This window comes from Dryobates pubescens, chromosome 15 (assembly GCF_014839835.1).
Source record: "Dryobates pubescens isolate bDryPub1 chromosome 15, bDryPub1.pri, whole genome shotgun sequence".
Taxonomy (NCBI): Eukaryota; Metazoa; Chordata; class Aves; order Piciformes; family Picidae; genus Dryobates; species Dryobates pubescens.
In genome coordinates this window covers 18,178,080-18,205,948 of record NC_071626.1, presented here as the reverse complement: position 1 = coordinate 18,205,948, position 27,869 = coordinate 18,178,080, and the positions used below count along the sequence as shown (strand labels likewise).

The 27,869-nt window shown below is 50.7% G+C and overlaps 1 protein-coding gene and 1 non-coding gene across 2 annotated transcripts; both read right to left on the bottom strand.

Annotated features, from left to right (window-relative positions):
• Positions 1-194: 194 nt before the first annotated feature.
• On the bottom strand, positions 195-24,963 carry CHD4 (chromodomain helicase DNA binding protein 4). The gene is made up of 38 exons (XM_054168204.1): positions 24,802-24,963; positions 22,797-22,924; positions 22,406-22,597; positions 21,912-22,030; positions 21,259-21,500; positions 21,045-21,172; positions 20,785-20,920; positions 20,203-20,384; positions 19,825-20,064; positions 19,005-19,208; positions 18,696-18,901; positions 18,325-18,456; positions 17,936-18,032; positions 17,357-17,548; positions 17,076-17,276; positions 15,910-16,047; positions 10,112-10,233; positions 9,793-9,966; positions 9,327-9,468; positions 8,738-8,869; positions 8,510-8,627; positions 8,180-8,304; positions 7,651-7,888; positions 7,318-7,490; positions 6,981-7,161; positions 6,795-6,881; positions 6,551-6,639; positions 6,335-6,468; positions 5,530-5,674; positions 4,698-4,863; positions 3,532-3,641; positions 3,174-3,303; positions 2,867-2,944; positions 2,622-2,759; positions 2,417-2,525; positions 1,999-2,131; positions 1,030-1,225; positions 195-922 (listed from the first exon to the last, which is right to left on the bottom strand). Exons 1-38 carry the CDS (start codon positions 24,896-24,898, stop codon positions 726-728), a joined length of 5,751 nt encoding a protein of 1,916 aa, XP_054024179.1. The 5' UTR covers positions 24,899-24,963; the 3' UTR covers positions 195-725.
• Positions 4,533-4,672, bottom strand: LOC128897891 (small Cajal body-specific RNA 11). The gene has a single exon (XR_008462629.1). It is a non-coding gene; the product is annotated as a small Cajal body-specific RNA 11 (non-coding RNA).
• Positions 24,964-27,869: the final 2,906 nt, after the last annotated feature.

The window sequence follows — 27,869 nt, the reverse complement described above, 5'->3', positions numbered from 1 at the left end:
TTTTTTTTTTGTGTTTGTCGTTTTTTTTTTTTTGTCTTCAGGCTGCTTATTAGTGGACACATCGAGTCAGTTTTTGTATTAAAAAGGATCTTGATGGAGGTAGCTTTGTCTCAAGTCCTGGCTGTTACTTGGTCTTGCCTGCACACTCATCTCAGTAAACAAACTCAGACATAATAAAAATAATTAAAAAAAAAAAACACACGAAGCAACAGAATAAAATCAAATCCAAACAGCACAAATTAAAAAAAAAAAAGAAAAAACAAACACCAAACATAACCTAAAAACCAAAACAAAACCTGGAATTCCAGGTGGAGGCAGCAAGCAACCACAGCCAGGTTCTCCGTGTAACAGACAGGGCGCTGGGGCCTCCAGTCACTATGTACAGAGTCCATCATCCATCCCCCTCTCTCCTAAACACACTCCTCGCTCTAACAGGCTGGCTGCAGAGGGAGGAGTTTCTTCTCCTCCCAGAGACTTGTGTAGCAGCTTCCAGGAGGGAAACAGCACCCAGTCAGGAATGTCAGGCAGAGGGGTAGAGTGTGAAAGGGATAGGGTGAGAGGGGGACAGGGGTCACTTCAGCTTGGCCAAAAGGTCAACAGCACTGGGCCAGGGACTCACTGCTGCTGGGCCACCTGTAAGGTGAGAACAGATGATCTGAGAGTCAAGGGCTGGTCAAGGGAGCCTGGCTTTCCCCAGAGAGCCTCCAGTCCTCCCCTAACAGCTCTCACTGAGCAGAGAGGGTACGTACTTGCTGGGGAGGTGGGGGTGGGGGCTCGCTGCTGCGGTTGGCCAGCCGGCTGAGGATGTTGCGCTCTGACATCTGCAGGCGCACTGCCACGGGAGGGATACGGGCAATGGTGGCAGGCAAACGGGTGACATCTGCCTTCATGTCACTCAGAAGCTCCTCCAGCTGCTTCAGAACTGGAAGAGACACAAGACGTCTGTTAGGATGGGAAAGGGGGCAACCCCAGAGGGAAAAGTCTAGAGTGGGCAGAGATGCTAAGCACCTATCCCACACCCTGCATCACCTTTGTGCAGCACAGCATTGGCTGGTTTATTCCCGGCCATTGACTCCTTGGATAGGTGCTGATGGCTCTCAGCCAGGCATTCCACCTCTGCAAAACGTGTGTTCAGAGCCATAGATGGGTGAGATGGGTCTTCTGACATGTTCAGGTAGGCAGCTCGACGCAGCTGCTCCTCAATCACCAGTGCTTGCTCCAGGAGCTGAAAGATGAGGCAGTAATAAGGATCCAGTTTCTCCTGATTAGTTCCTCCTGATTAGTGAGATTGTGCAGCTGAACCTTTCAGCAGCTTCTGTTTATACTGAGTAAAGCCTAAATTGCCCAAACCAGTTAAGAGCTCCATGAGCTAGGCCAGGTACACAAAACCAGGCTGCATTCCAATTTAACAGAAGACTCTGAAGATTCTCATATCTCCTCAGACCAACTTGTTTGATAGTTTACTCTCTTTGAACTCAAGTGAGAAACATCCCATGCTACTTATAGGAAGAGTCTAAAAGCTGTTGGGCATGTCAAGGACATTTGGACAAATCCATCAGGTCGTGCAGAACTGATCAGCCAGACTAAAATGACCATTTTGCCCCAAGAGTGAGAACCACATGGCCCTTGTTCATGTTAGTCTTAAAATCACTCCCAAAACTAAGTCTGGAATTGACCACAATAGGCCAAGGCAGAGACTGAGGGCAACCCTTTTATCAATCCATACTGTGTTCCCCAGTTCTTAGGCACACTAAGCTGTAATGAGAACAAATTGAAGCTTTCTGCACACCAGTGGTTCAACAACCATTAGGAAAGCACACACTGACCAAAGGTCCCCATTTCTAGAGTAAAGGAAGAGCCTCTCCTGGAGCTACTGCATCATCCTAGGATTTTTACTCTTTCCCCCTCTGAAAATGAAAGGTACTGCAGAAACATTCATCATTCAACCCATCAAGCTCTTCTTAAGCAGTCCATCTAGCTGGAGAGACATATCCTTACCTTAAATCTCCTTGCCAAGAACTTATTCTTTATTTCCAGGAAGTTACCCCTGTTCATCTCGCCCTTGAAGGGTTCGTTGAGGATGGCGTAACGTGGGTCATTCTGAATATCCTGCCAACGGGCATAGCCATGACTGAGATGGGATGAGCTCAGGCAAACAAAGGCAGTGAGAACAAGGGAGGACACAGCCCAGGCAGATAGAGTTCTCAAGGGAGTGGGGAAAAGGGGGTGCAGTGAGGAGAGGAAGAGGAGCCAAGGGAAAGGAATGAGAGCTATGTCCTCCTCCCACCACAGCTTTCACTCTTGTGAAAAGACAACAAAGCATTTTCTCTTAATGTAGACCAGAGCCAGGAGAGTCACCTTCACTCTGATAGTTTATGCATAAGGAGAGAGAACTGGTTCATCAGGGTAAGGATACTTGATGATCCCAGCAAGAAGCCAGTAGTCATGACGTCGGTGCCAGATCTCATAGGTCTTCTTTGTAACAGTTGCAGCCCGCTCTTCATTCTGCCAGAGTGAATGCAGCTCTGGAAAGGCAAGAGACACCAAAAGCCTTGGAGGTTATTTCATGAGCACAAACCAAAGCAAACCAAGGAGTTCAAGTCCATAAAGATTTCTCATACCAGTGAAGCCACCATCTGCTATGTTGAACATGAAGCGCTGCTTCACTGCCTTCTTGTGCCTTTCGTCTGCTGACTCTTTCAGCATCTCTCCGTTCTGCAGCATCACCACATCTCTCTTGTCATCCTCCTTCTTCTCATCTGTACACACAGCAAATTATTAGAATGTGGCAGATACCAGAGCAAGTCAGACCCACGAGGAATCCTTGCAAGAGCAGGCTGAGGAGAATGGAATTATCCTGACTTGCCTTTCTCATCCAGGGCAATTATAGCAGGTTCAGAGGGATTCTCAGTTGGTGGCCTGTCTTCCACTTTCTCCAAGTCAGCTGCAGGGGAGAAGGGGAACACAAAGTCCAAAGTTTTGTTCTGCAGCCTGTGAAAGCTAATACTGTTCCCTAACCCCCTGTTTACAGTAGTGGAGCACTGATTGTCTGCAGTTATGCTCATTTAAGATGAAGCGCTGAAGCAGAGAAGATGCAACAGCAGGGGAAGAATACTTGAAGGGGAAGGGGGTTCATTGCTCCTCAAGGTATTAAACAACTTCCCTAGAAATACCTTTGCTTTCCACTTCCATTGGCTCATCTGGTCTTTCCTTCACCTCTGGTTCCTCTTTCTTTTCATCTGTTTCTGTGGAGTTGACTGGGGATTTTGCTTCTTGCGGTGGTGTCTCCGCAGGCTGGGCACACTGCTGAGGACAGAAATCAATGAGAGGTAAGGTAAAGCACTGCAGTGAACAGAAGAGACTCACAGCAGTCTGGAGAGCAAACCCACACAGAACTGCCAGACCAGTTCTGAGGACCCAAGAAGAATCTTTAAATATCTTTCCAAGAACTCAGCTCTGTCTCAGCTGCTGAACAGAAAAGGGCAGAAGTAGAGACATCTGCAGGAAGTAAACAAGCAACCCAACACTCACCTCCATAGGCACCTCTGTTTCAGCAGCAGAGGCACTAAGCTCTTTCTCTGATTCAGATGACTCTCCTGCCTCCTTGGCACCAGCTCCTTCTTCTGTTTTTACTCCTTCCTCTGTATATTGCCCACCCCGGAGACACACAGCAGACAAAAGGAAGAGAGAAACCATCAGAAAGGTCTTCCCCTCACCATTACCAAGCATATATCTCCTTTACTCCCAGAGATTCAGCCCATCAAAGTGGGATGAACACCACTCAGCTGATCTGCTGGAGAGCAGCTCTGGAGAAGAGGATCTTTGAGTACTGGTACACCACACAAGTGCACCCTCCTCACAGCTAAGACCAGTGGCACCTTGGGGTGCATTAAGAAAAGTGCAGCCAGCAGGTAAAGGGAGGTTCTCCTGCTCTACCCTGCTCTGGTAAGGCCACATCTGGGAGTATTGTGTCCAGTCCTGGGCCCCCTCAGTTCAAGAGAGACTGGGATCTACTGGAGGGAGACCAACAAAGGGTTACAAAGATTCCAAGGAGACTGGAACATCCATCTGATGAGGAAAGGCTGAGAGAGCTGAGGCTGTTTAGCCTGGAGAAGACTGAGGGGGATCTCATTCCTGCTCATCATATCTAAATGGTGAATAGCAGGAGCATGGAGCCAGACTCTTCTCAGTGGTGTCCAGTGACAGGACAAGGGGCAATGGACACAAACCAGAACTTACGAAGTTCCATGAACATGGTGGGGGGGAAATCTTCCCTTTGAGGGCTGCAAAGCACTGGAGCAGGATGCTCAGAGAGGTTGTGGAGTCTCTCTGGAGGCATTCCAAAGTCACCTGACCATGTTCATATGTGATTCACTGTAGGCGACCCTGCTCTATCTGGGAAGTTGGACTGGATGACCTTCAGAGATCACTTCCAACCCCTATCATTCTGTAACACAGGGAAGATGCCCTGCCCCTTTACTGGTCACTACACATGCTAGGCTCTTCTCACTGGTGTCAGCTCAAGGAAAGCTGGTGTCCTCTCCTGCCTTTAAGGGCTTGCACACATCTTTGGTAGCCCTCCTAACACGAGAGGTAAGTTGATCTGTGTCCACCCCCAGGCCCCACCACCACAGTTCCGGTGAGGGGAAGCACAAAGATGAGGTCAGGACACAGGGCTGTGCAAGAGAAACTCTCACCAGGTGGAGGGACAGGGGCAGGTGTGTTTGGCTGCGTGTCCCCTGGTGTTGAAGGAGTTGGAGTTTTAGGAGAGGGTGAGCTTGGCTGTGAAAGTTTCTTGTTCTCCTCTATCTCTGCCAGTTCTGGCATGCTCCAACGGCCATTCACATGCTCAAATTCCTGCACCTGCACAAGAGGAAGGGAAAGGCATCTCTTTGGAGGAGTGTTACTGTGGTAGTCTCAGGCTGTGTCTGGAAAATTTTCCACAGATCTTGAACAGAAAGTGGTAGAATGTAAGTAAATCACCATTGGATGTGAGAAGGAAAATAATTGTAAGTTCTAAACAATCCCATTGGACAGACTACTAACAAATGTGGTCTGTATACCTTAACTTTCTTTTCAGCTTCCTCATTCTAGCAGACACTAACTTGTGCTTCTGCTGGCCTTTACTGACCTTGGCTCTGTTCTTGTGGCTAACAAATAACTCTGCTCCTTCTCTTGTCCCCTGTGTACAGGGAAGGGGAAAGCAATTAGCTCCCCTGGTTTGTCCAGTGGGGCTCTTGTGCTGTGTATCAATTGTAAATAGATGTCAATTTTGTATGTATTCATTGCATTTCATTCCAGACTGTTGTTCTGCTTGTAAATACAGCTTCATTTGCCTCCAGCTGGGTGGTCTGGCAATTTTGTGTTGGGGGGAATTTTCAACCCACCACAGTTACAAAGATCATCCTCAAACCAGGAGACACACCACTCAACACACGGAAAACGTGTGGAAGGAGAGGACCCAGCCGAGGAGCACAGTGACCAGAAGCTGCATGGAAAGCAAAGGCTGCCCCGCTGCTGGGCACCCACCTTTTTGCGTATGAGCGACATGACCCCGATGCGCGTGAGAACGTGCTGGCGCGAGAGGCCTTCCCGGGGGACTCCGTCCGCAAAGGTCTCTGCGCCGTCGGCTCCAGGCTCACACAAGTGGCGCATGAACAGCGAGACGTAGGCCCTGCAGCAGTCAAGGGACAAATAATTAGACTGTAAAACGGGTTAGCTGCAGACATAGAATGGGTTGGGTTGGAAGAGACCTCCAAAGGTCAGCTAGTCCAACCCCCTCTGCAATCAGCCCAGACATCCTCCACTAGGTCAGGTTGCTCAGAGCCTTGTCAAGCCTGACCTTTAGTATCTCCAGGGATGGGGCCTCAGCCACCTCACTGGGCAACCTGAATTATCAGAGCCCTTCCACCATGTAAGGAAAATCACTCCAAGACTCCTAACCCACAGGAACAAGGGTTCCAGGCTCCATCAAGGGGAAGTTTCTGGACACAATTCCTACATACATAAAGGACATAGGGCTTTCTCAGTCTGGAGCCAGAAACAACCATAAGCCCACAAAGGACTTGGGAAGAGTATTCTTTACATACTTTCACAGTCATGCCACTCCTCTACAGGCATTTGCTTCTGGTGACTAATGAGTCAAGTCCCAAGAAGAGAATTAGGAACAACCCTTCAGTCTCTTCCAGCTTATGCTTCACTTCCCCGCAAAGAATCAGCTCACACATTAAGGAAATGCAGTCTCCAAGGAAAGGTCAGAAAAGGACCAACTCTCATTTGTCCCCAGAGGGACTAGATGTTGCCAGTCCTCCATCCCTGCCTAATGCAGACTCACTTGAACTCTTTCTCTGACTTGCCACGGAGGTCCCGGACAAGCCACTGAGTGGTGAAGGCATCCTGAGGTGGCATTCCATAGCGCATGATAGCGTTGAGGAAGGCTTTGCGCTGCCGGGCATTGAAACCCAGCACCTAGAATGGAGAAGTCAGACAGGTATGGCAAGATCCACACAGACACAGCCAGGATGCCAACATCTACCCTGGTGCTACTTACTTCAATGTTTCCTCCTACACGGGCAAGTAAGGGAGGCAGAGGCTTATCCTTATCATTCCTCAGGCCTTTGCGGCTAGGCCGACGAGCTGCTGAAGAGAAAAATGCAACTAAGGAGCAGAGAAAGCACACAGCACCACGTTGTGTGACTACCTCCCTTGCAGAACAGCATCACAAAGAGGATCAATCACCTAAACCAAATCCCAGCTGCCTCACACCCAGGATCTCTGGCTTCACTAGCACTTACCTTCAGACCTCTCGTCGAAGTCCTCGTCTCCTTCTTCAGAAGCGACCGAGTAGTCTGACTGGTTATCTGACTGATCATCCTGCCAGTCTGAAAGAACAGCAGCACGTGAGCCTGAGAGGCTACTCCGTTACCTGCCAGCAGCCTGCACTCACACCAAGCTCTCCCTCAGGTTGCTGGGGCCCATACCTCTGTCCTCCTGCGAGCCGTCGTTGTAGTTCACCTGCTTGCGAATGCGCTTTCCCTTGCCCAGGTTCCTGGCCAGGTCCTCCTGCTGCTGCTCGTAATGGTGCCGCAGCAGCTTCTCCCAGTAATCAGGATCCACTGACTCCTCCTGCTTAATGATCTCCCGTTCCACCTCCTCTTCCTCCTGCCACAGAGGTAACAAACTTAGAGCCCTACACTCTGGATCCCAACCTCAGGAGGTACATGCCTGCTCGCCCTTGAAAGCATCAGAGCTCAGTTTACTTAACTGATCCTACATCAGTCAGCAGAAGATACCAGCTGACATCCACCTCATACTCACCCCCATCTCCTCTTCACGGACCACATACTGGGCCACCTTGAAGGAACTGAGATACTCATTCATGCCCTGAAGTTCTGTATCTTCTGTTTCATCCTGGTTCCGATCCAGGAGACGCTCAATTGCTTTGTCATCATAGTGGATGACACTGCTGTCCTCACCTTCTTTGTTATCTCCTGAGGGAAGAGCACAGGCATAGCTGCTGTGTGGATCTCAAGGGACTAGGAAAGGGAATGCCACCCTAGATCTCTTTGTAGAGCTACAATCAGCTCTGTGCCTTGCTAAATAAGGACCCAGGCCTCCCCATCTTCCTCAGTTCTACTCCCAGGAACTCACCCCCCTCAGTAGCCTCATCCTTGAAGAGCTCTTCAGTGCCAAATTTGAGAATGTCATCAAGTTCCTGCTTGGACATGGAGCCTGTCTTGGAGCCCAACCCTGGCCTCACTACCAGATGAGTTAGCATCATTTTCTTCTTGGCCACCTGAGTGATACGCTCCTCCACCGAGGCCCTCGTCACAAAGCGGTAAATCATCACTTTCTTGTTCTGTCCAATTCTGTGGGCACGACTGAAGGCCTAGAAAACAGAGGTGCTCAGAACAGTCTGGAGCTACACAAGTAGCAGCCTGATACACCCCACCTACCTCCACAAGCTTCCCAGCTGCCTTCATGATGGCTCTTAACATTAGCAAAGGCTAGGCCCTGGAAGAACCCTCCACTACTTCACTTCCCATCTCTACCCAGCTTCACTGCTCTAATTGTGCACATTTCTAGAGGGGAAGTCTCACATTCCTTCACTCCTCCTGATGATTTCACTTCCCCTCATCCTCAGGATTACTCTACAGCAAGTGGTCTCCTTCAGACTCACCTGGATATCATTGTGGGGGTTCCAGTCCGAATCATAGATAATCACAGTATCTGCTGTAGCCAAGTTAATACCAAGACCCCCAGCTCGGGTTGAAAGCAGAAAGCAGAACTGCTGAGCACCAGGAGCTAAGGAGAAAAAGGAGAGAACAACAAATAATCAAGGGAGAGTGCATTACTCAGACGAGGATTTTTGCATCTGATCCACATCAGCTGAGGGGAAAATCACTATTAAAGCTTCCAGGAGAGTAGTGAGGGCCTTGGGCCACACCCATGGCACACAGTGCTAAGCACACCCAAGGCCACAGCTTCCCCGTGCAGGCGGATCCCATACCATTGAAGCGATCGATCGCCTCCTGCCGCATGTTCCCCGTGATTCCTCCGTCGATGCGCTCGTATTTGTACCCTTCATGTTCCAAAAAGTCTTCCAGAAGGTCCAACATTTTAGTCATCTGCAGATCAGAAAAACATCATCACAGAAGGGTGAGGAGGCACAGGGGAAGATCAGATCAGCAGGCTCTGCTCTGCAGAAGTTCCCAGCCTCAAGATCTTTCCCACATACCTGAGAGAATATGAGCACCCTGTGACCTCCCTCCTTAAGGTTCTTCAACATCTTCTGGAGCAGCAACAGCTTCCCAGAGGCTCGAATCAGAGCACTCCCATCATACATACCATTTGGCATTTTTGGAGCTTCCTGAGGAGAAAAACAGAGAAAGGGAATAAGGGGTGAGGCATGGAGATGAAAACAACTTGAAGAGACATAGCTCTGCCTACAGACCCTAGCTGTGCTCATCAGACACTGACTCACACCTGGCCATCTAGCTTGGCACAGCCATAACACGTAGCACTGTTCACACAATCATCAGAGCTAGCTTGTGCCTCTTCTCTTGCAGTTTCACTTCTAGATGCCCATCTTTCTTATTGACTTGGTCCCTAATTCTTACTGTCTTCACCTTCTTGCACAAGTCACAAGATGCTCCTACCTGTCATGTAAAGACACTGGAAAAGGAAAGGGTCTATAAAACAGGATGAGAAACCATGGAAGCAGAAAGATGAAGGGGACTCTCTCCAGGCTTTGCTAGAAAGCTAACTATCCTCCTGATAAGAGCCAGCAGGGAATCTGCTTATACAGAGTAAATGACTGCACATACCATAGCAGCTACAGGAAAGAGGTAGGGGTGGTTACAACACTTCTTCAGATCCATAACAACATTGAGCAAGGAGACTTGGTTACCACCACCCCGTGCGTTCAGTGCCTCAAAGTTTCTCGTCAAAATGTATTTGTAGTATTTCCTGGAAAGGGGAAAAATAAAAGACAAGACTCAAACACCCTTCATGAGAGTCTCTAACATACTCTCCTGCTGAACTCTGCACAGCTCCTGGCATTACCTGCCAGCTACCTAGGCTTTGCCAGCAGCATTCACTATATCTTTATCCCTTACATCAGAGCACAGGATTAGTCTTCCCTCTGCTACAGAGGCAGCAGGAAATCTTCCTCCCATGCACTGGGTAGAAAGGCCTATAGTGAGGATAAGGCTGTTTCAGCATCCTCTTTGGAACAGTAAAACAGGGCAACAGTAGCTCAACAGCAGGTGCTCTCTTCATCCTCCCACTCACTTCTGCATGGGGCTCAACTCCACTCTGACAATGAGTTCAGTCTTAGATGGCATATTCTTGAAAACATCAGCTTTGAGACGCCTCAGCATGTGTGGGCCAAGCATGTCATGCAGCTTCTTGATCTGATCTTCCTTGGCAATATCTGCAAACTCTTCTAGGAAGCCCTCCAAGTTACTGCAGAGAAACAGACAGTCAGCAAAAGCCACCAAGAAAAAAAGATTTTAAAGTAACATGGGGGGGTGTTAAATAAATAAATACAATCAATGAAGGGGATCAGAGTGACAAGACAAGCAAAGCTGACTTGCACTGCAAGACATACTGGAATCTCTCTGGTGTCAAAAAGTTCAGCAGGTGAAACAGTTCTTCCAGGTTGTTCTGTAGGGGAGTTCCTGTAAGCAGCAGCTTGTGCTGGAGTGAGTAACCATTGAGCACACGGAAGAACTGGAAAGAGAACAGGGAAGAAATGGTGGGGAAAAAAAAAAACACACAACACTCCCCACCCCCAAATATGTCAGAGGCTCAGCCATAGAATGGTTTGGGTTGGAAGGGACCTCCAAAGGTCATCCAGTCCAAACCCTCCTGCAGTCAGCAGGGACATCTTCCACCAGAGCAGCTGGCTCAGAGCCTTGTCCAGCCTGACCTTGAAGATTTCCAGGCATGGGGCCTAAACCACTTCCCTGGGCAACCTGCTACAGTGTTCCACCACCCTCACAGGGTACAACTTGTTCATAACATCCAATCTAAATCTCCTCTCATTTCAAACCATTGTCCCATCACTGCAGGTCCTTGCAAACAGTCCCTCTGCAGCCTTTTTGTAGCTCACTTGAGGCACTGGAAGGCTGCTACTGCATCTGCCTGGAGCCTTCTCCTCTCCAGGCTGAACAGCACCAGCCCCCAGCCCTGGCCTCCTCTGGACCCTTGGGCTTATATCTAAAGAGGAAAAAAAAAAAATCCTAGAAATGGGTTGACACCAAGCTAGTGTTCAGTGTAGATCACACCAGCTGTTTGGGTAACAGCTCCACGTAGTTCACACTTCTCTCAGGGTCACCTAGACTGATCCCATTTGGTCATGGCTCTGCACAGCTAAACCAGAACTACTGCAAATCCTACAAGCCATCAGGTGCTGGTAGGTGTCCTGTGCTCTAAGGCATGGGCTCTGTCACATCACCAGTCATGTCCACGCTGCTACACCACCCTTTTTTTTGCTAAATCAGTGTTCCACATTCTCACAATTACCCTGCCCTGAGAATTCTAGAAATAGCCAAGTCACTCTTCCTATTCCTATCAACTCTGGCAGCGTTCCAGAGCTCTGAACAAGCAGAGGAGAAAGAGCTCAGGATTTGCCAGTGTATCTTTAAGGTAATTTGTGCTGGTTTTCCCAACAATGAAGCCATTTCAAGTCAGAGGCAGCAAGCAGCTGAAGAACTGAACTGTAAAGGACAAGTGTCAGTTTGTGCTGGTGACCATGGTACAATACAGCAGCAATTTATTTATCAGCCTGGCCACTTCTTTCCTTGTTTTACACTTGGCACAACACAAAGTCAAACTCAATGAGAGTAGCTCATACTAGACTGCAAACAAACCCAAACCAAACCACAGAACAAAGAAAACCACCACCACCACCTCTTGTGTTTCAGTTACCAAACCAGAAGGAGCCTTCTAGTTGCCTCCAGAGGGATTAGTTTTTTTACATAGTCCAAAACCTGTATTCCTCTCAGAATCAAAGATGGAATTTACTGATTCTAGATGCAGACCTTTGGTAGAGAACCACAATCTGTCAAGAAGCATCTGACCTGTCTACAGATTCACAGATTGCATCAGATTGCAAGGGACCCTCAAACGTCATCTTGTCCAACCCCCCCTGCTGTCAGCAGGGACTCCTCCAAGTAGAGCAGGCTGACCAGGACAGCCAAACAGTCCTTACAGGACAGGAAACTGCTCTAGATAAAGGCAGATTTCACAGCTTTGGTGAATAACCAACTATAGCTATCAGTCACAGTGCAACCTTGAGCCTTTACATACTCTTTCAGTTAATGAATATTAATAGTAAGCATTCATTAGTACTTCAAATAATTTCCACTCTAAGCACAGGATGGCATCCAGGCTTAGTGCTGCCAAGAAAAGATCTGGAAACTGGACTGTAAGTACAGCTGTGATGCCTCAGGCCAAGATCCAAAAAGCTAAAACCATTTTAAAAAGAAAAAATAGAGAGGAAATTGAGATAATTTTGTCTCCAAGAAGCTATAAAACCAGATTTCCAGTAATAATTGTTTTCAGCCTACTTCACAATCACAGAATGGTTTGGGTTGGAAGGGACCTCCACAGGTCCAACCCCCCTGCAGTCTGCAGCAACATCCCCCACTAGATCAGCTTGCTCACAGCCTTGTCCAGCCTGACCTTGAACATCTCCAGGGATGGGACCTTAACTACTTTCCTGGACAACCTGTTGCAGTGCTCCAGCACCCTCATGGTAAAAACTTGTTCCTAGCTGAACAGACAAATGAAGACCAGAATTAAGAGACAAGGGAGGGGCTCAGTCAAATCTATTGAGCTCAGTCAAGCAATGTCAGTTAAGGTGCAAACTCAGACAAAAGCAGCTCTATGGCTTGCACCATCTACCCAGGCAGTTTTGAACAACTTTTCCCACATCTTCACCTTTGTGTACCTTCTGATCAGTTCTGTCACAAAGCTAGATGAACACAGAGATCCTACTCCAAAAACAGGAGACTTGGGCTCACAGAATCATTGAGCAGTAGGGGTAGGAAGGGACCTCTGAAAATCATCTTGTCCAATCGCCCCGCTAAAGCAGAGTCACCTAGAACAGGCTGCCCAGCATTGCAATGTCCAGGCAGGTTCTGAAAGTCTCCAGAGAGGGAGACCCCACAACCTCTTTGGGCTCCATTGCTCCAGCCCCCTCAAAGCAAAGAAGCTTCTCCTCAGAGCAGAAGAACCTCCCTCAACCTGCTGGTCACACTCTTAATGCACCTCAAAATACCACTGATCTTCTTGACCACCAGGGCACATTGCTGGCTCATGGTGAACTTGTCCAACAGCACTTCCAGGTCCTTCTTTGCATGGCTGCTCTCCAGCAGGTCAAATCCTCACCTGTCCTGGTCCATGGGGTTGTTCCTCCCCAGGTGCAGGACCTTACACTTGCCCTTGTTGAACTCCATGAGGTTCCCGTCTGCCCAGCTCCCAGCCTGTCCAGGTCTGAATGGCAGCACAGCCTGACAGGCTGGCAGCCTCTCCTCCCAGTTTGGTACCATCACAAACTGGCTGAGGCTCCACTCTGCCTTCAGCCACAGTATCACAGTATCACAGTAACTAAGGTTGGAAGAGACCCCAAGGATCATCAAGTCCAACCTGTTCCAACAGACCTCACAACTAGATCATAGCACCAAGCGCCACGTCCAATCTCCCCTTGAACACCTCCAGGGACGGCGACTCCACCACCTCCCTGGGCAGCCCATTCCAATGACGAATGACTCGCTCAGTGAAGAACTTTTTCCTCACCTCGAGTCTAAACCTCCCCTGACACAACTTGAGACTGTGTCCCCTTGTTCTGGTGCTGGTTGCCTGGGAGAAGAGACCAACCCCCACCTGGCTACAACCACCCTTCAGGTAGTTGTAGAGGGCAATGAGGTCGCCTCTGATCCTTCTCTTCTCCAGGCTAAACAATCCCAGCTCCCTCAGCCTCTCCTCATAGGGCTTGTGCTCAAGGCCTCTCACCAGCCTTGTTGCCCTTCTCTGGACACGTTCAAGTGTCTCGATGTCCTTCCTAAACTGAGGGGCCCAGAACTGGACACAGTACTCAAGGTGTGGCCTAACCAATGCAGAGTACAGGGGCACAATGACCTCCCTGCTCCTGCTGGCCACACTATTCCTAATACAGGCCAGGATGCCATTGGCCTTCTTGGCCACCTGGGCACACTGCTGGCTCATGTTTAGGCGGGTGTCAATCAGCACCCCCAGGTCCCTCTCCGTTTGGCAGCTCTCCAGCCACTCTGACCCCAGCCTGTAGCTCTGCATGGGGTTGCCGTGGCCAAAGTGCAGCACCCGGCACTTAGACTTATTAAATGCCATCCCATTGGACTCTGCCCATCTGTCCAGTCGGTCAAGGTCCCTCTGCAGAGCCTTTCTACCCTCTAACTGACTAACATCTGTTCCCAACTTGGTGTCATCTGCAAACTTGCTGATGACTGACTCAACCCCCTCATCCAGATCATCAATGAAGATGTTAAAGAGGATGGGGCCCAGCACTGATCCCTGGGGGACGCCACTGGTGACTGGCCGCCAGCCGGATGTGGCACCATTCACCACCACTCTCTGGGCTCGGCCCTCCAGCCAGTTCCTAACCCAGCACAGAGTGTTGTGGTCCAAACCACGAGCTGACAGCTTAGCCAGCAGTTTACTGTGGGGGACGGTGTCAAAGGCCTTGCTGAAGTCCAGATAGACTACATCCACAGGCCTCCCCACATCCACCAGACGGGTCACCTGATCATAGAAGGAGATCAGGTTGGAGAGGCAGGACCTGCCCTTCCTAAATCCATGTTGGCTGGACCTGAGCCCTTGGCCCTCCTTCAGGTGCGCAGTTATTGCCGCCAGGATAATCTGCTCCATCACTTTCCCTGGCACTGAGGTCAGGCTGACTGGTCTGTAGTTTCCAGGTTCCTCCATCCGTCCCTTCTTGTGGATGGGGACCACATTGGCCAGTTTCCAGTCACCTGGGACCTCTCCAGTGAGCCAGGACTGGAGGAAAATGATGGAGCCAGGTCACTGATGAATAGGTCAGACAAGGCTGGATCCAGTACTGACCTCTGGGGAATACCACTGACCACAGGCCTCCAACTAGACCCTTCACCATTGACCACAACCCTCTGAGCTCTGTCTTTCAGCCAGCTCTTGATCCACCTCACCTCCACTCATCTAACTCCCAGTTCTCAAGCCTCCCTATGAGGATGTTAGAGGAAACACCGTCAAATGCCTTGCCAAATGCAAGGCAGGCAACATCCACTGCTCTGGCCTCATCTACCCAGCTGGTCACACTATCACAGAAGGCTATCAGATGGGTCAAGCATGATTCCCCTTCATGAATCTGTGACAAATATTCCTGATAATCCTTCTTTTCCTCTGCATGGTTAGAGATGACCTCCAGAATGAATTGTTCCATCACCTTTCCAGGGATGGAGCTGAGGCTGACTGGGCTATGGTTTCCTGGGTCTCTGCAGCTTTTTATGCTCAGCATGCTAAACTTTTTCAGAAGAGAGGCAGTGCACATCTATAATCTGCTTTCAGAGAAGTCAGCTTGTGTCTGAGAGCAACAATGACAGCTAGGTTTTGCTCTGTTCCAGCATACAGCAATTGCCTATTCAACCACAGAGGAACTGATGCAACCAGTCATGTATAAAAGTGAAATTGTTGCCAATGATGACCTTCAAATGAAGGATGTTAAGGTGGTTTGGTTTGTTTCTTGGTTTTGTTTGGTTTGGTTTTTTGAATCATAGAATCCTTTCAGTTGGAAAAGACCTTTAAGATCAAGTCCAACAACCATCTAACTCTGCTAACTCTAGTGCTAAACCACACTTCTGCACCCTTAGCACCACTGCACCCTATACCCTCAGCACCAGTTCTCTGCATCTTTCAAACACCCCCAGGGATAGGGATTGGGATTCAACCACCTCTTTGGGCAGCCTGTTCCAATGTTTGAGAACCCTTTCAGTTAAGAAGTTTCCTCTAGTAGCCAGCCCAAAGCTTCCCTGGGGAAACTTGAAGTTGTTTCCTCTTGTCCCATCATTTGTTACTAGAGAGAAGAGACCAACACCCACCTGGCTCCAACCTCCTTTTCAGGGAGTTGTGGAAAGCAAGAAGGTTCTCCCTCAGACTCCTTTGCTCTAGCCTAAACAACCCCAGATCCCTCAGCTGCTCCTCAGAGGACTTGTTCTCCAGACCCTTTGCTGCTGTTCTCTGGGGCCACACCAGAACCAAGTAACACAGATTTACTGCTAAACAAATGGCTACGTGTGGCCAATTCATGTCATCACAAGCAGCTACCTCATCTTCTGACTGCTCTCTGCCCACACATGCCATGCCTATAACACCACCCACGGGTCTATGTACCTTTGACTGGTTGTTTTTCAGTCTGTGAGCTTCATCCACAATGAGACAGGCCCAGTCAATAGAGCCTAGTATGGCCATATCAATGGTGATCAGCTCATAGGAGGTGAGAAGCACGTGGAACTTGACAGCAGCCTCCTTCTACAAAGAGAAAAGAGAAGCATGGTAATGGAACAGGACAATGCCCCAAAACAGAGCAGATGCAGTGTTTCTCCATCAAATGATGTTGATGATCCCTGGTCAAACAGCACATCAAACACTTTTCACACCCACAGCTTCTTGTCACAAATTCAAAATGCTGCCCACACCATTCCAGCCTTTAGAATCCACCATTACTCTTCACACATGCAAGTCTCCCAACCCTGTTAGCACCTCCTGCTTCTGGACAGGTCACAAGTGTTCTGGTTGGAGAAGACCTTGGAGTCCAACCATTATCTAACTCTACCAAGTCTGGTGCTAAGCCACATGCCTCAGCACCACACCTCTGCCTCTCTCCAACACCCCAGTTACCAAATAGTGTTGTAATAGAAAAGTTTATCAAATAGATATTCAGCAATTGAGACATGGAAAGGAGCAGCTCAGCTTTAAGTCTTAGCTTTTCGAGAGGTTTATTGTGGAACTTTAAATTACTCTCAGTACTTAATGCAGTTCCATTTCAAGGGAAACAAAGTCCCCAATTAAAGCTTTAACTCCCATCTTGCTTTTACTATGAAGACCAAATTCTACAAAACCCAGCCACCCAAGTCAGGCTCTTCTTGTCTGGGCAGATTAAGCAGAAGAGACAGAGGGACTTGCCTACAGTCTATACCATCTTAGTCAACTCTTTCCACTACCGAGTTACTTCTAGGAGTGTTCATCCTCCACTAAAGCAGCTTGCTCAGAGCCTTGTCCAGCCTGACCTTGAGTATCTCCAGGGATGGAGCATCAACTACCTCCCTGGGCAACTTGTTGCAGTGTTCTACCACCCTCACAGTGCAGAACTTGTTCCTAACATCCAATCTGTATCTCCTCATTTCAAACCACTGCCCCTCGCCCTGTCACTGAAGCCTTTGTGAACAGTTCCTTCGCAGCCCTCTTGTAGCCCCCTCGAGCTCCCCGAGTATCTGAATCTCAGCTGTTGAAAGCCAGTCTCTGTCAGTTCAGGCTTCCATTGCAGCAGAGTTCTGTACCTTCATTCTGGATGCCTTCTTGCCTCCACGGATAGCATTATCCTCAAAGGTGAACTCGTTCTCACGGATGATAGCCCTGCTGTCTTTGTCCCCAACATAGGTCACCACATACATATCCGGGGCCCACATTTCAAATTCTCTTTCCCAGTTGATGATTGTGGACAGTGGAGCACTCACCAAGAAGGGACCCTTTGAGTGGCCCTATGAAGAGTTAAGCAAGAGCATTAGATGAAGGCAACCACAGGCAGAATCTCCCTGGGTAGTGCTCTCTGAGCTCTCACCTCCTTGTACAAGGAATAGAGGAACACAGCTGTCTGCACAGTCTTTCCCAGACCCATCTCATCAGCCAGGATTGTATCTGTGCCCTGGGCCCAGGAGAAGCGGAGCCAGTTCAGTCCTTCCAGTTGGTAGGGATGCAGGGTCCCCCCTGTCACATCCAGGTACTCTGGTTGCCGGTCATATTTCACCGTTGGCTGCAGTGGAAAGGAGGAAGAGTTGAGATACTTTAGCTTTGCTAGGCAGCTACCAAATCTACTTTTCCAGTCACCCAATTATACCCCAGCACAGATGAGACTTCACAGATGAAGACCAGACTAGCAGCAGAAAAAAGTCCCAAGTGGCCAAAAGGTGTCTGCCAAAAAAGTTCTGGGGTTTGGGTTTGCTTGTTTTTAACCAAAGCCTTTCACCGAGTGCCTGCCAGTGTCCCATCCAACAGACAAGGGAGGCCTTTGTCTGAAGGTTTTAAAACCTATTCAATTTTAAACCACATGCTCTTCACTCCTGTTTCCTATTTTCCTGCCTGTGTCCCCAGAATAAACAGCTACATCAGAAGGCTCTTAAAGCCATGAGAAGTGACTTACATCCACAGTGGGAGTTTCAGGAGGCCTTTCCAGTTTCCGCATCTTCACTTTCTTTAGCTTCTTTCCAGGCCTGCCCTCTTCACCTCTCATCAGCTCCCTGTGTAGAGACAGAATGTGCACATTTAAAGGCTTCTCTAACAGATGGAGGAGAAATTCTTGCAAAGAATAGGAGGGCAATCACCCAACTCAGTCTCAAGGACAGGGTTGGATCCCTCAACAACTGGTAAAGAAACACAAAGGTCCCATATGAAAGAATAACGCACCAGCAGCAACGATGCTTCTTGGCTACCTCCATACAGGAGTCCAGCCAGTGCTAGAGGCTGACATACTCCCCATGTTTTCTCGTGATGGAAGGGAAAGGAACACAACCTTCTAGATACTTCTCTGACCTGTGATTCCAGTAGGCTTGCTTGTAGAGGTCATAATCTTGGATATCAACATCTTCGCTTTCCCAGGACGCCTGGTCATAGGGTAGGTCTCTCCATTTGATCAAATAGTGAACATTGCCCTTCTTATCCACACTGCAGAAGAAAGTCTGCAGTAAGTCCTCAGGCACAGTAAAATGACTGTACTCCCCCAGTCACATCAGTGAGGGGAGAAGGAAAGGAGCCCTTCAATGAAGCACCAGAACAACAACATTGGTCATGCAAACAACAGAAGCCCCGCTGTTTGTCCCAGCCACGCTGCTCTTTAGCTCATCTGCTCTCCTTCAGCCCCGCTTAAGGTCTTAGCTGAAAATCCTCCTTGCCACCTCCCCTACCTGTGATTAAGGATCCTGTGGATCATCATCCACTCCGGCTTGATCCCGTATCGATAGAAGCGCTCCTCCATCTCCGCGTACTTGGGGTCCTTGTTCTTCCTCTTGCGGCTCTTCTCCTCCTCCCCTCCGAAGTCCCCCGAGGGCGGCTCGTCCATGTCGTTCTTGCGCTGGTAGTTACGGAACATCACCTGGCAGTGCAGCTCCAGCTGCGGTTGTGACAGAAGCGGTTAAGAGGTGTTCTCCCCTTAAATACCCAAGGTATCTTCCACCAGCTGCCCACCCTCGTGATGCTCAGAGCCCTCCACTCACCTGCAGCTCTGACACCCAGGAGCAGTGCCAGTAGGACATGCCCTGCCACTTGACAAAGAACTGCCTTTCAGGTCGACCCTCCAGGGGTTTAGGGGGAGGAGCATTGGGGTCTGCATCAGGTGGACGAGGTGGTGGTGGGCCAACTGGGGGCTGGCCCCATTTCCAGATCAGGATCTTCTGCACCTTGCCTTTCAAAGCTGGGCACTGAAAAGTTAACAGAGCCCATTACATCAGAGCATACATTAATTAGCATGTGTGTGCTGAGGAGCAGAAACAGAGCCAGTGTTCTCCTCCTTATAGTTTCACTATGCCTGTGGAATTTGCTGGTTTGAACTCAGATGACTTCATCTTCTTACCTACAGCATTGCTTTGAGCTTTCTGCAGTTTGTCTTTTTCTTTTCCCTCAGGGCTGAAAAAACCCCAAACTGAAGTCAGTATCCCAATGTAGCTGAGAAAGGGGCCACACCAATTCTGAAGTTCTACATGAACTGCAAAAACTGGTAGGCTTGACAAGGCCAGCAGCCTATCCAACCACACCTCCAGTGGAAGTTCACACAGAAAACATTTTGCTGTACAACTATCAACTGGCACAGCCTTTCTTGTTCATCATCTTAGGAGTCCTTAGCATCTAGTCAAAGCACCTAATATAATTTATAATCCCTTACTTCAGGGAATTCCTGGAAAAGTGTGACATTTCTCCCAGAAAAGCATGAGAGGGGATGGAATCTCCTGAGACCCAAGCATCTCTGGGAAAATGTGATACTCCAAAGGGATTAGATCCATCTCTTGTATCAATAGAATGGTACTGGTAGAAACTCACAGTGCAGCGAGGACACAGCCACTCTCCGTTGGGAATCTCTGGCAAAGGGGGATTCAAACAGTGGATGTGATAGGATGAAGGACAGGCATCGCAGCACAGCAGCTCTCCCCCGTCCTTGCAGACTCTACAGAACTCCATATGGTGGTCATCCTCTTCCTCAGCATCTCCAACAACATCCTCCAGGATTTCTTCACCTTCAGAGTTATCCTCCTTTGCTTCCCACTGAATGCCCTCTTTTTCCTACATGAAAGGGAAAACCATAAACCCAAAATCAAGCATTTGTGATTTTATTACCATGGAAGAGCAGCCTTGAGTCACCTGATGTCCCCCTCCATGATCTCTTGCAGAGTTGTTGAGGACAACACAGTGTAAACTCACACAGTGTGGGCAGCTCCATTTGCCTTCTGGGGCTTTCTCCATGTCTGGGTCTAGGCAGACCATGTGGTAGGCACGAGGGCAGGTATCACACAGTATAATTTCTCCTCCCTGCTGGCACACCTCACAGTAGTCCTGGTGATCGGTCTCATAGCCATCCACAGCCACTGTGGAGTCCTCTTCACCTGCAGAGGGTGGTGAGGAGTTACAGCAGTCCAAGCCACAGGTACAGGCTTCCTACAGCAAGGAAAGGTCCTCTCGAAAGTCTATGCAGTAATACAGAGATCCAGAATGCCAAACTCTCGCTCTGTGTAAGTAAAAGAGCAGGGAGCAAGATCTGGCACAGGAGTAAAACCAGCCCCTTTGTGCATCCTTTCACCAATTAAAGGTGTAGCTGAGGCCAGAAAAGCTCAGCACTAGCTAGACCAGGAAGAGTTCCTGAAAATATTTTCCTTATTAAGTACATTATCAGGCTGTTCCTTCTCAAACAACTCTTCTCCCACAAGTATGCTGTTAAATGGCCAGAGTGATCCTCCTACACCCTTAGCTGTGCCTCTGCCTCCCACTGGCAGCAAGCACGGGTACCTTTCTTTTTCTTTTTCCCAGCTTTGAGTTTTTTGCGGCTGCGGCTGCTGCGGCTCGTGGACCCGTCTGACACCGAGTAGCTGTTGATGCTGGCATCATCAAAGTCTGACTCCACATCCAGATCATCATCTTCACTCTGAGGCAGGCAAGGGAAAGCAGCTGCTCAGGCACACACGCTGGGGGCAGCACGCAGACCTGCACCCCAGCATTTCTAGCACAGCACCACCTCCTCTTCAAGCCCAGGAGTCAGTGTCACCTACCGATGATCTTTTGCGCTTGGAACCAAAGCCTCCCAGCTTGATTTTCAAAGGTGCCACCTTCTTTGTTTTAGGTTTCTTGATATCGGGAATACGAGGACTGGCCTTCGGCTTCCGCCGGGCGTTGGGTCCTGGGAACAGAGGAGCCTGCAAGTCAGAAGGACTACAACCCTGACACCGCTCGCCCTGCACCATGCTGCCAGGTTCTTCACCTCACCTTTGCCCTCCTTCGTCTTGGCTTTCCTGAGTGGCACTTCCACAGGAGGCTGCGGCAGGACAGCATCCACGTTCGTCACCATGCTCTCCACTACTGCAACAGCTGCAGCCGCAGCAGCTGCCACTGATGCACCTGAGCTTCCCTTGAAGGGGTTGTTCGTGCTGAACTCCCTCCATTTGGCTCCCAGAACCATCATCATCTTCGACACTGCTATCTTAGGGTTCTTGGCTGCAATAAGTGGCCTGCAGACAATTAAGGAAGAGTTACCAAACCACCCTAAACAAGAACTCATTATTGCTCCCCACTGCCACCCTCGTCAGCACCTCCATCTCAAACTGCATTCCTTGCTAATCTCTGATCAAAACGGCCAATGAATGTCTCCACTCCCATCCTGCTCTCTTCCTGGAGAATGCAAATATTCATGGGCTTGGAAAGTCAAATGGAGTTTAGTGCAGGAAGGAAGGAAGAGCGAGGACTTGCATTATCTCCATCACACACAACATAAGAGATGTGACTCAACTATTTTGCTTCAGTTTTTGCTAGTGTCTCTAAAGTGCCTTGAGGTTCCCAAAAAACAGAACCTGGTCCCCATCCCATCTTTTTTGTTTGTTTTTTTGCTTCAGAGACCTTCCAAGTGCAGGCTTGTAGTTCACCTGACAAACTGGCTGAAAGCTTTGTAGTTGGTGAGCGTGCGGTAATCCTCCTCCGTGAAGATATGATCAATATCCTCCATGCCCCAGTCTTCCAGGAGCTGAGCAGATGATTTTGGCTCCTGTGCAAAAGAGAATGGCAGCAACTCTGAGAAAAAGCTCTAGCTCTGCTCTCGGAAAGAGAACCTCCACACATCTACAGATCCAATGGGTCAGGACTGGGAGATTTTTTGTGAGGAATCAATTGCTGCCTCAGCAGAACATCAGTGGAGCAGGGAAAAGTCTTTGGATTCAATGGACATTCTGTGTGTTTAAAGGCAGAAGAGGGGAAGGAATGAAAAGTGGGGAAAATGGCCAAGTCAAGCAGGTCTAATGGAGAAAGAAAGGACAAACAGCTCCAATTTCACGTGCCATCAAAAATGAAGACCACAGTGATCCCCAATATCAGGTAAATGGAAATGAGAAGTGAGCAGTTAGTCAGCAGGGTAGCTTCTCACCTTTGAGTCATCATCTTCTTCCTCTTCTTCTTCCTCCTCCTTGCGCTTGGCTTTGTTTTTCTTTTCTTTCTTGGGCCCTAATTTCTTCTTCTTCTTTTTCCCTGGAGTGTAGTCACTGCCCTCACTGTCAGAGCGCAGAACCTCCTCCTCTTCCTCCACAAACTCATTCCCCTCACCAGAGCTGTCCCCCAGCTGGGGAGGAAGGGAGAGAGAAGATCAGGCATTATGTGAGGAAAATACCCTGGATAAGCACTAACCACCACTCTTCCCAAGATTGGATGAATCCAAGAGGGTTCACACAAAGGACTGCTGCCAGAGGCCAACAAATGTAAGCACCCTCACCCCATGTGTGCACATTTTAGAGCATGACCTTAGGCATCCTTTCCCTTACCTCCTTCTTCTGACGCTTGCTGAGCTTGGGCACTTTGGGTTCCTTTAGCTTCTTGGGCTTCTTCTTCTTCTTGATTTTGGGTGTCTCAGCCTCTGATAGAAGCTCTTCTTCTGGCTCTTCTTCAGGCTCTGGAGAAGAAGAGCCAACATGTCTCATTCAAGCTCTACCTGTGTGTCATAGCACAGCCCACTTCTCACAGCCACCACTCAACTTGCAAGCACTTCTACATTTGTAAGTATGTAGCAAGAAGCACACAGCTGCTTACTCTGTTAGGGATCACAGGAGACATAGGAAGTCACTGATGTTACCCTCCCCAGTTTTCTCTCTGCCTCCTCCCCCCACCATTTCCATAACATTCTTCTGAAAGCAGGAGTTCACCGTAACCCAACAGGTAGAGGCAAGAACACAGAATAAATGGCCAAGTACATTTGGGAACCTGGCTAGCATACTGTTTCAGTCCATGGGCCTCCAGAAAACAAACCCCACAACTATCCAGCCTCTTCAGCAGTACAGAGCATCCTCCACCCACACGCAAAAATACAGCCCAGTAACTTGTCTTCCTTCACGGCAAGGATGTTACTCAGTAACTCTTTCCACCTGAATTTGACACAACCTTCTCTCAAGCCCTTCCTTTTGCACCAATCGCTAGCGAGCTGACTGCCCACCCAGAGGAACACATGCCAGCTCCTCACCACCGCCTGCTCCCATCTGTGCACCCCCTCCCTTCGCCCGGGGGGCAGGGGCAGCCAGCCAGCCCTTCCTTCCCTTTGTGGCAGGCTGCAGGAGCAGCACTGCCAGCCGCCCTCCTTCGCCGCCCCGCCCACCGCACACACTCCTTCTGCCTCCAAGGGAAAATGGCCTCCTGACCACAGGAGCTGGGCAGGACGGAGGAAACCACAGGTCACAGCAGCGACGGCAGCCGGGGGTGAAATAGCAGAAGCTGAGCTCTCAGAGCCTAGGGTCCCGCACCTGGTCCCTGCCATATTCCCAAGGAAGGAATGTCTCTTTGCTCCCACCAGGTCCTTCAGGGACCCCACCTCCTCTTCTCCCCCAAGTTCTGATTTAAAGCCTCTAGTGTCCCATCCCTTCCAACATATTACCTACAGCTCTGGTTTGCAGTGATTTTAACAGTTTTTCTTCACCAAGAATTTTCCTTGCAAGGCTGACAGTCCCCTTCTGTCTAAGATTTCAGAGGTGCCAGAAAACCCTAGAGTCAACAGTTAAGAAAAAAGGCCAAACAAAACCAAAAAGCCCACAACGTTTCTCTCATCTGACGCTACAACTCTACAGCACGAGTTAGCAGGAAAGCTCAAACTCATCTTACTATCCAGCATATTATTTCCTCTCACAAGGAAACACAGAATCCAGAGGTAGGTCCACAGAGCATCAACAGCAGCAACAAAAAACCACAAACCAAGAGAGTACTCAGAGCTCTAACTCAAGTCTCATGTTGCTAACGAGGATGCAAGCAGCAGGGAAAAGGCAAGGTACAAAGACTACAAAAAAAGCAAAGGTGAGCAGGCAGCACGGAGCAAGAACCATAAGAAACCTCAATAATTGGGTGTGGTGATGAATGAAAGTGGGTCACGCAACAGCCCAGGGCAGTTTGCTCTGGACGTCAGCCGGTCTGAGTTCCCAGGCACCCTGCCTTTCACATACAGCCCCCTCCTTGCCACCTCCCCATTCACAAAGCACGGAACTCGCAGGCATTTTGGTACCCCGTCAGAGCTGGATACTTTGCCTCCACCCCTTGCACCTTCTCAAAGCATGGGCACTGACAAGCTGGTATGCCTCGGGACCAAGTCAGCTCCATCGGACAAAGCCGCGAGCCTCGCACTCTGCAGTCACACTAGGAGCCGAGTATCAAAACCAAACCCATACATGTGACTAGCAGTAAGGAAAAAACCCAACAACACAACAAAACCCATTCCATCACGAACTACATATTCAGCTTGAGACCAGCATCACCCCCGTTTCACATGCATGCCCTGCAAGGTCTCCATACCAGGATGCTGGGGCAGAGCGTTGTTCAACAGGATCTCCATCTCATCATCATCGCTGCCCCCTGAGCATGGTGACGGAGATCCAATGCCCGATGCCATGTCCTCCAAGCAGGGGGAGGCCTGGGCTTTTACAAGGTGTTATCTTCTCACCAGCCAAGCCAGTACTTCATCGAAAAGAAAAAGAGAAAGTTATAGCCGACTCAAACTCCGTTTTCCCAAGCAATAGTGCTACCAAGAGGATCCTCGAGAAAGCTTAGACAGCAGCTCTACTGGCTTTGGAGCCTACGGATAATAGCAACATCGGCAGCAAGTATCAGCACGAGAGTTGTGATGAAGCAGGTTTTGAAGACACTAAATAAACTGAGCGAGCAACTAATCTCTGGCAAGTTAGCCAAACCAGCTGTCCTACAGCAAAATTCTCCGGTCCTCTGCCGCCAGCTGCCCTCGGTTATTTCTACCTTGGGCCGGGAGAAGGTTGGCGAAACAGGGAAGGCAGCTGGGCTTTCCACAGCATATCTCGGGCCAGCCTGAAGGCTGTCAGCGAGCCGAGGAAGGTAACGGACAGCCTGAGAAGGGCCCGGTACGGCGGACAGCAGCGGAACTAGCGCTGCCGGCAGTCTCCAAACTTAACGCACCGGCCCCTGAACGGCACTGCCGCGGCCGGAGAGCCAGGCCAGCTTCGCCCTCCTGCTCCACCGCCGCCGGCGCCACACAAAAGGCAGGGCAGGCTCGGCGGCGCCGGCAGCCCCGCTCCGCTTGCCCACTGCACCCGCGCCCCCGCCCGGAGCGGGGCCGCACGCCGCAGGGCGGGGGCAGCGCGCGGGGGGCGGGGAGGGGGCAGCGTCTCGCCGGGGCACGGTCCCCGGGCGGGGGCGCAGGGTGGGGCTAGGGAAGTCCGGCTGCCATGCGGGGACGGGCGGTCTCTGCTCGGGGACAGGCGCCCAGGCGAGCGGCAGGCAGCGGCGAGGGGCCGCGGGGACCGTTGGTGTGGCGGATCCCCGGCGCGGTGTCGGGCAGGCAAAGGGGAAAAAACGTCCTGCGGCAGCGGGACGGCGCGGCCCCGGGGCAGGCAGCCGCGGCCGGGGCGCAAGAGGCGCCCGCCAGCAGCGACGCCCCGAGAAGCGGCGGAAGGCCCCACGCACCCTCGTCCCCTCCCGGCTCCTCACCCAGCTCCTCTCTCGCCGCCGCCGCTGCTGCTGCTGCTAAAGGGAAAATGGCTCCGACCCCGGCACCGCCTCTTAAAGGGGAAAAAACCCCGGTGAAGCCCCGCCCCGCTCCCGCCTCCATCCCATAATATGCCCCGGGACCCCGGCAACGAGCCCCGCCCCCGGCTCCCTGACAACACCCCCTGCCCGAGACATCCCATAATACTCGCCCTCCCCTCAGAACTTCCCACTCACTGCTGGGGCCCGGCATCCCATAATAATCACCCCTCCCGCCAGGAACATCCCATAATACTAACACCCCACACACCCCCCTCCGCGAGAAACATCCCATAATACTCGCACCCCTTCGCCCTGGCATCCCATAATACTCGCCCCCCACCTGGGACCTCGCGTTGGGGCAAGGGCGCCCCCCGCGGCGTGTCCCCTCCTCGCCTGCCCGCCGCCCCTTAACGGGCACGTCCCTCTTGCGGGCAGCGGGGTGGGGGGGAGGGGGACGCACTGTAGTAACCCCCGGAACATCCCATAATAGTCACACCCCGGGCGAGCATCCCATAATAGTCACTCCCCTCCCCCGCCCAGGCAAGACATCCCATAATAGTCGCCGGGAGCCACGGTCCAGCCAGGCATCCCATAATACTCACGGCAGCCGGGCTCCACCACCCGGCTGCCGAATCCCCCCCACCCCCCAGCTTGCCCGGGTGCCCACCACACCACACCCCACCTGCCCGCCCCCCTGGGGCGCTGCCCGCAGTCTGCACCCCCACCCCCAGCCCTCGGAACTGTCGTCAAGGTCCTGGGGCACGGGGCCAGCCATGCAGCCTGCATTGCGCTGGCATCACTCGGTCTGTGCGTGCCATCCACCCACCCACTGACATAGGCCCCAGGCCGCCTGCAGCAGGCACCACCCAGCTCTGCTGATGGCCCCCCGATCTTGGGGTTGGATGCCCCACTCGCTCCCCTTCCCTATCCCACACCTCAACTGCCTCTGGCATGGTTTTGCCTTCATGCACTGCACTGTGGGGCCCGCGATGCCCTGTTCCACACACTGCCTCAAGAGCTGCAGGAGGGCTCCAAGGCTGTCCATCCCCAGCCCCTGACACCCTGCCACCATGCAAGTGGAGAGCCGCAGTGACTTCTGTTTCATCACATGCACACAGAGGCCTGCAACAAAAGGCCCCTTGTTCTCTCGGATCCTGATACCTACAGAGCTACCTGCACCCCAGGAATAACACAGGAGGTTCAATGTAAGCATAACAAAAAAATCCTTCCCTTTGAGGGTGGCAGAGCACTGGAGCAGGCTGTGTAGAGAGGCTCTAGAGTCTCCATCTCTGGAAGCATTCCAAACCTGCCTGGCTGTGTTCCTGTGTGACTGACTGTAGGTGACCCTCCTCTAGCAGGGGATTGGACTAGGTGATCTGAAGAGATGTCTTCTGACCCCTACCATTCTGTGATTCTGTCAATAATGGCATCTGGTACCCGATTTGTCCCTCTCGCTCTATGACTAGCACCGCATGCTGCTCCCTGCTGCAGCCCTCCACCAGGACACTCACCGGCACTTTACATGGCTGAGAAGGATCTGTAGGTATAACAACACTCTAGTTGCGCACATGCAACGGTATCATGAATTTCCTGTTAAACAAAATCACATCCCACAATGTCTCCTGTCCCGTCTAGCACCCTCATAATGCCATTCATCTCAACAAAGAGGCACAGCCCTGTCCATCTCCCCCAGGAAGCACGTGGGGGTGGGTGACTACGCTTGCTCCTTCTGCTGTCCTGCGCCTGGGGATGCATGTGTCCGTTTCATCCTGCCATGGTGAAACAGCTTGGCACACGAGTGGAGGATTTACTGCTACAGACTGCAGTGGAGCACTGAAGATCCTGCAACACGATCTGTGCTTTGT

Bases quoted from the DNA above. Each gene is read 5' to 3' on its own strand.
- CHD4 (XM_054168204.1), bottom strand. From the start codon at position 24,898: ATGGCATCGGGCATTGGATCTCCGTCACCATGCTCAGGGGGCAGCGAT. The intron at 21,501-21,911 runs GTGAACTACAAG...AATTGTCTGCAG, and splicing joins GCTTTCAGCCAGTTTGTCAG to GCCACTTATTGCAGCCAAGA. The intron at 1,226-1,998 runs GTAAGGATATGT...CTCATCTTTCAG, and splicing joins TCTTGGCAAGGAGATTTAAG to CTCCTGGAGCAAGCACTGGT.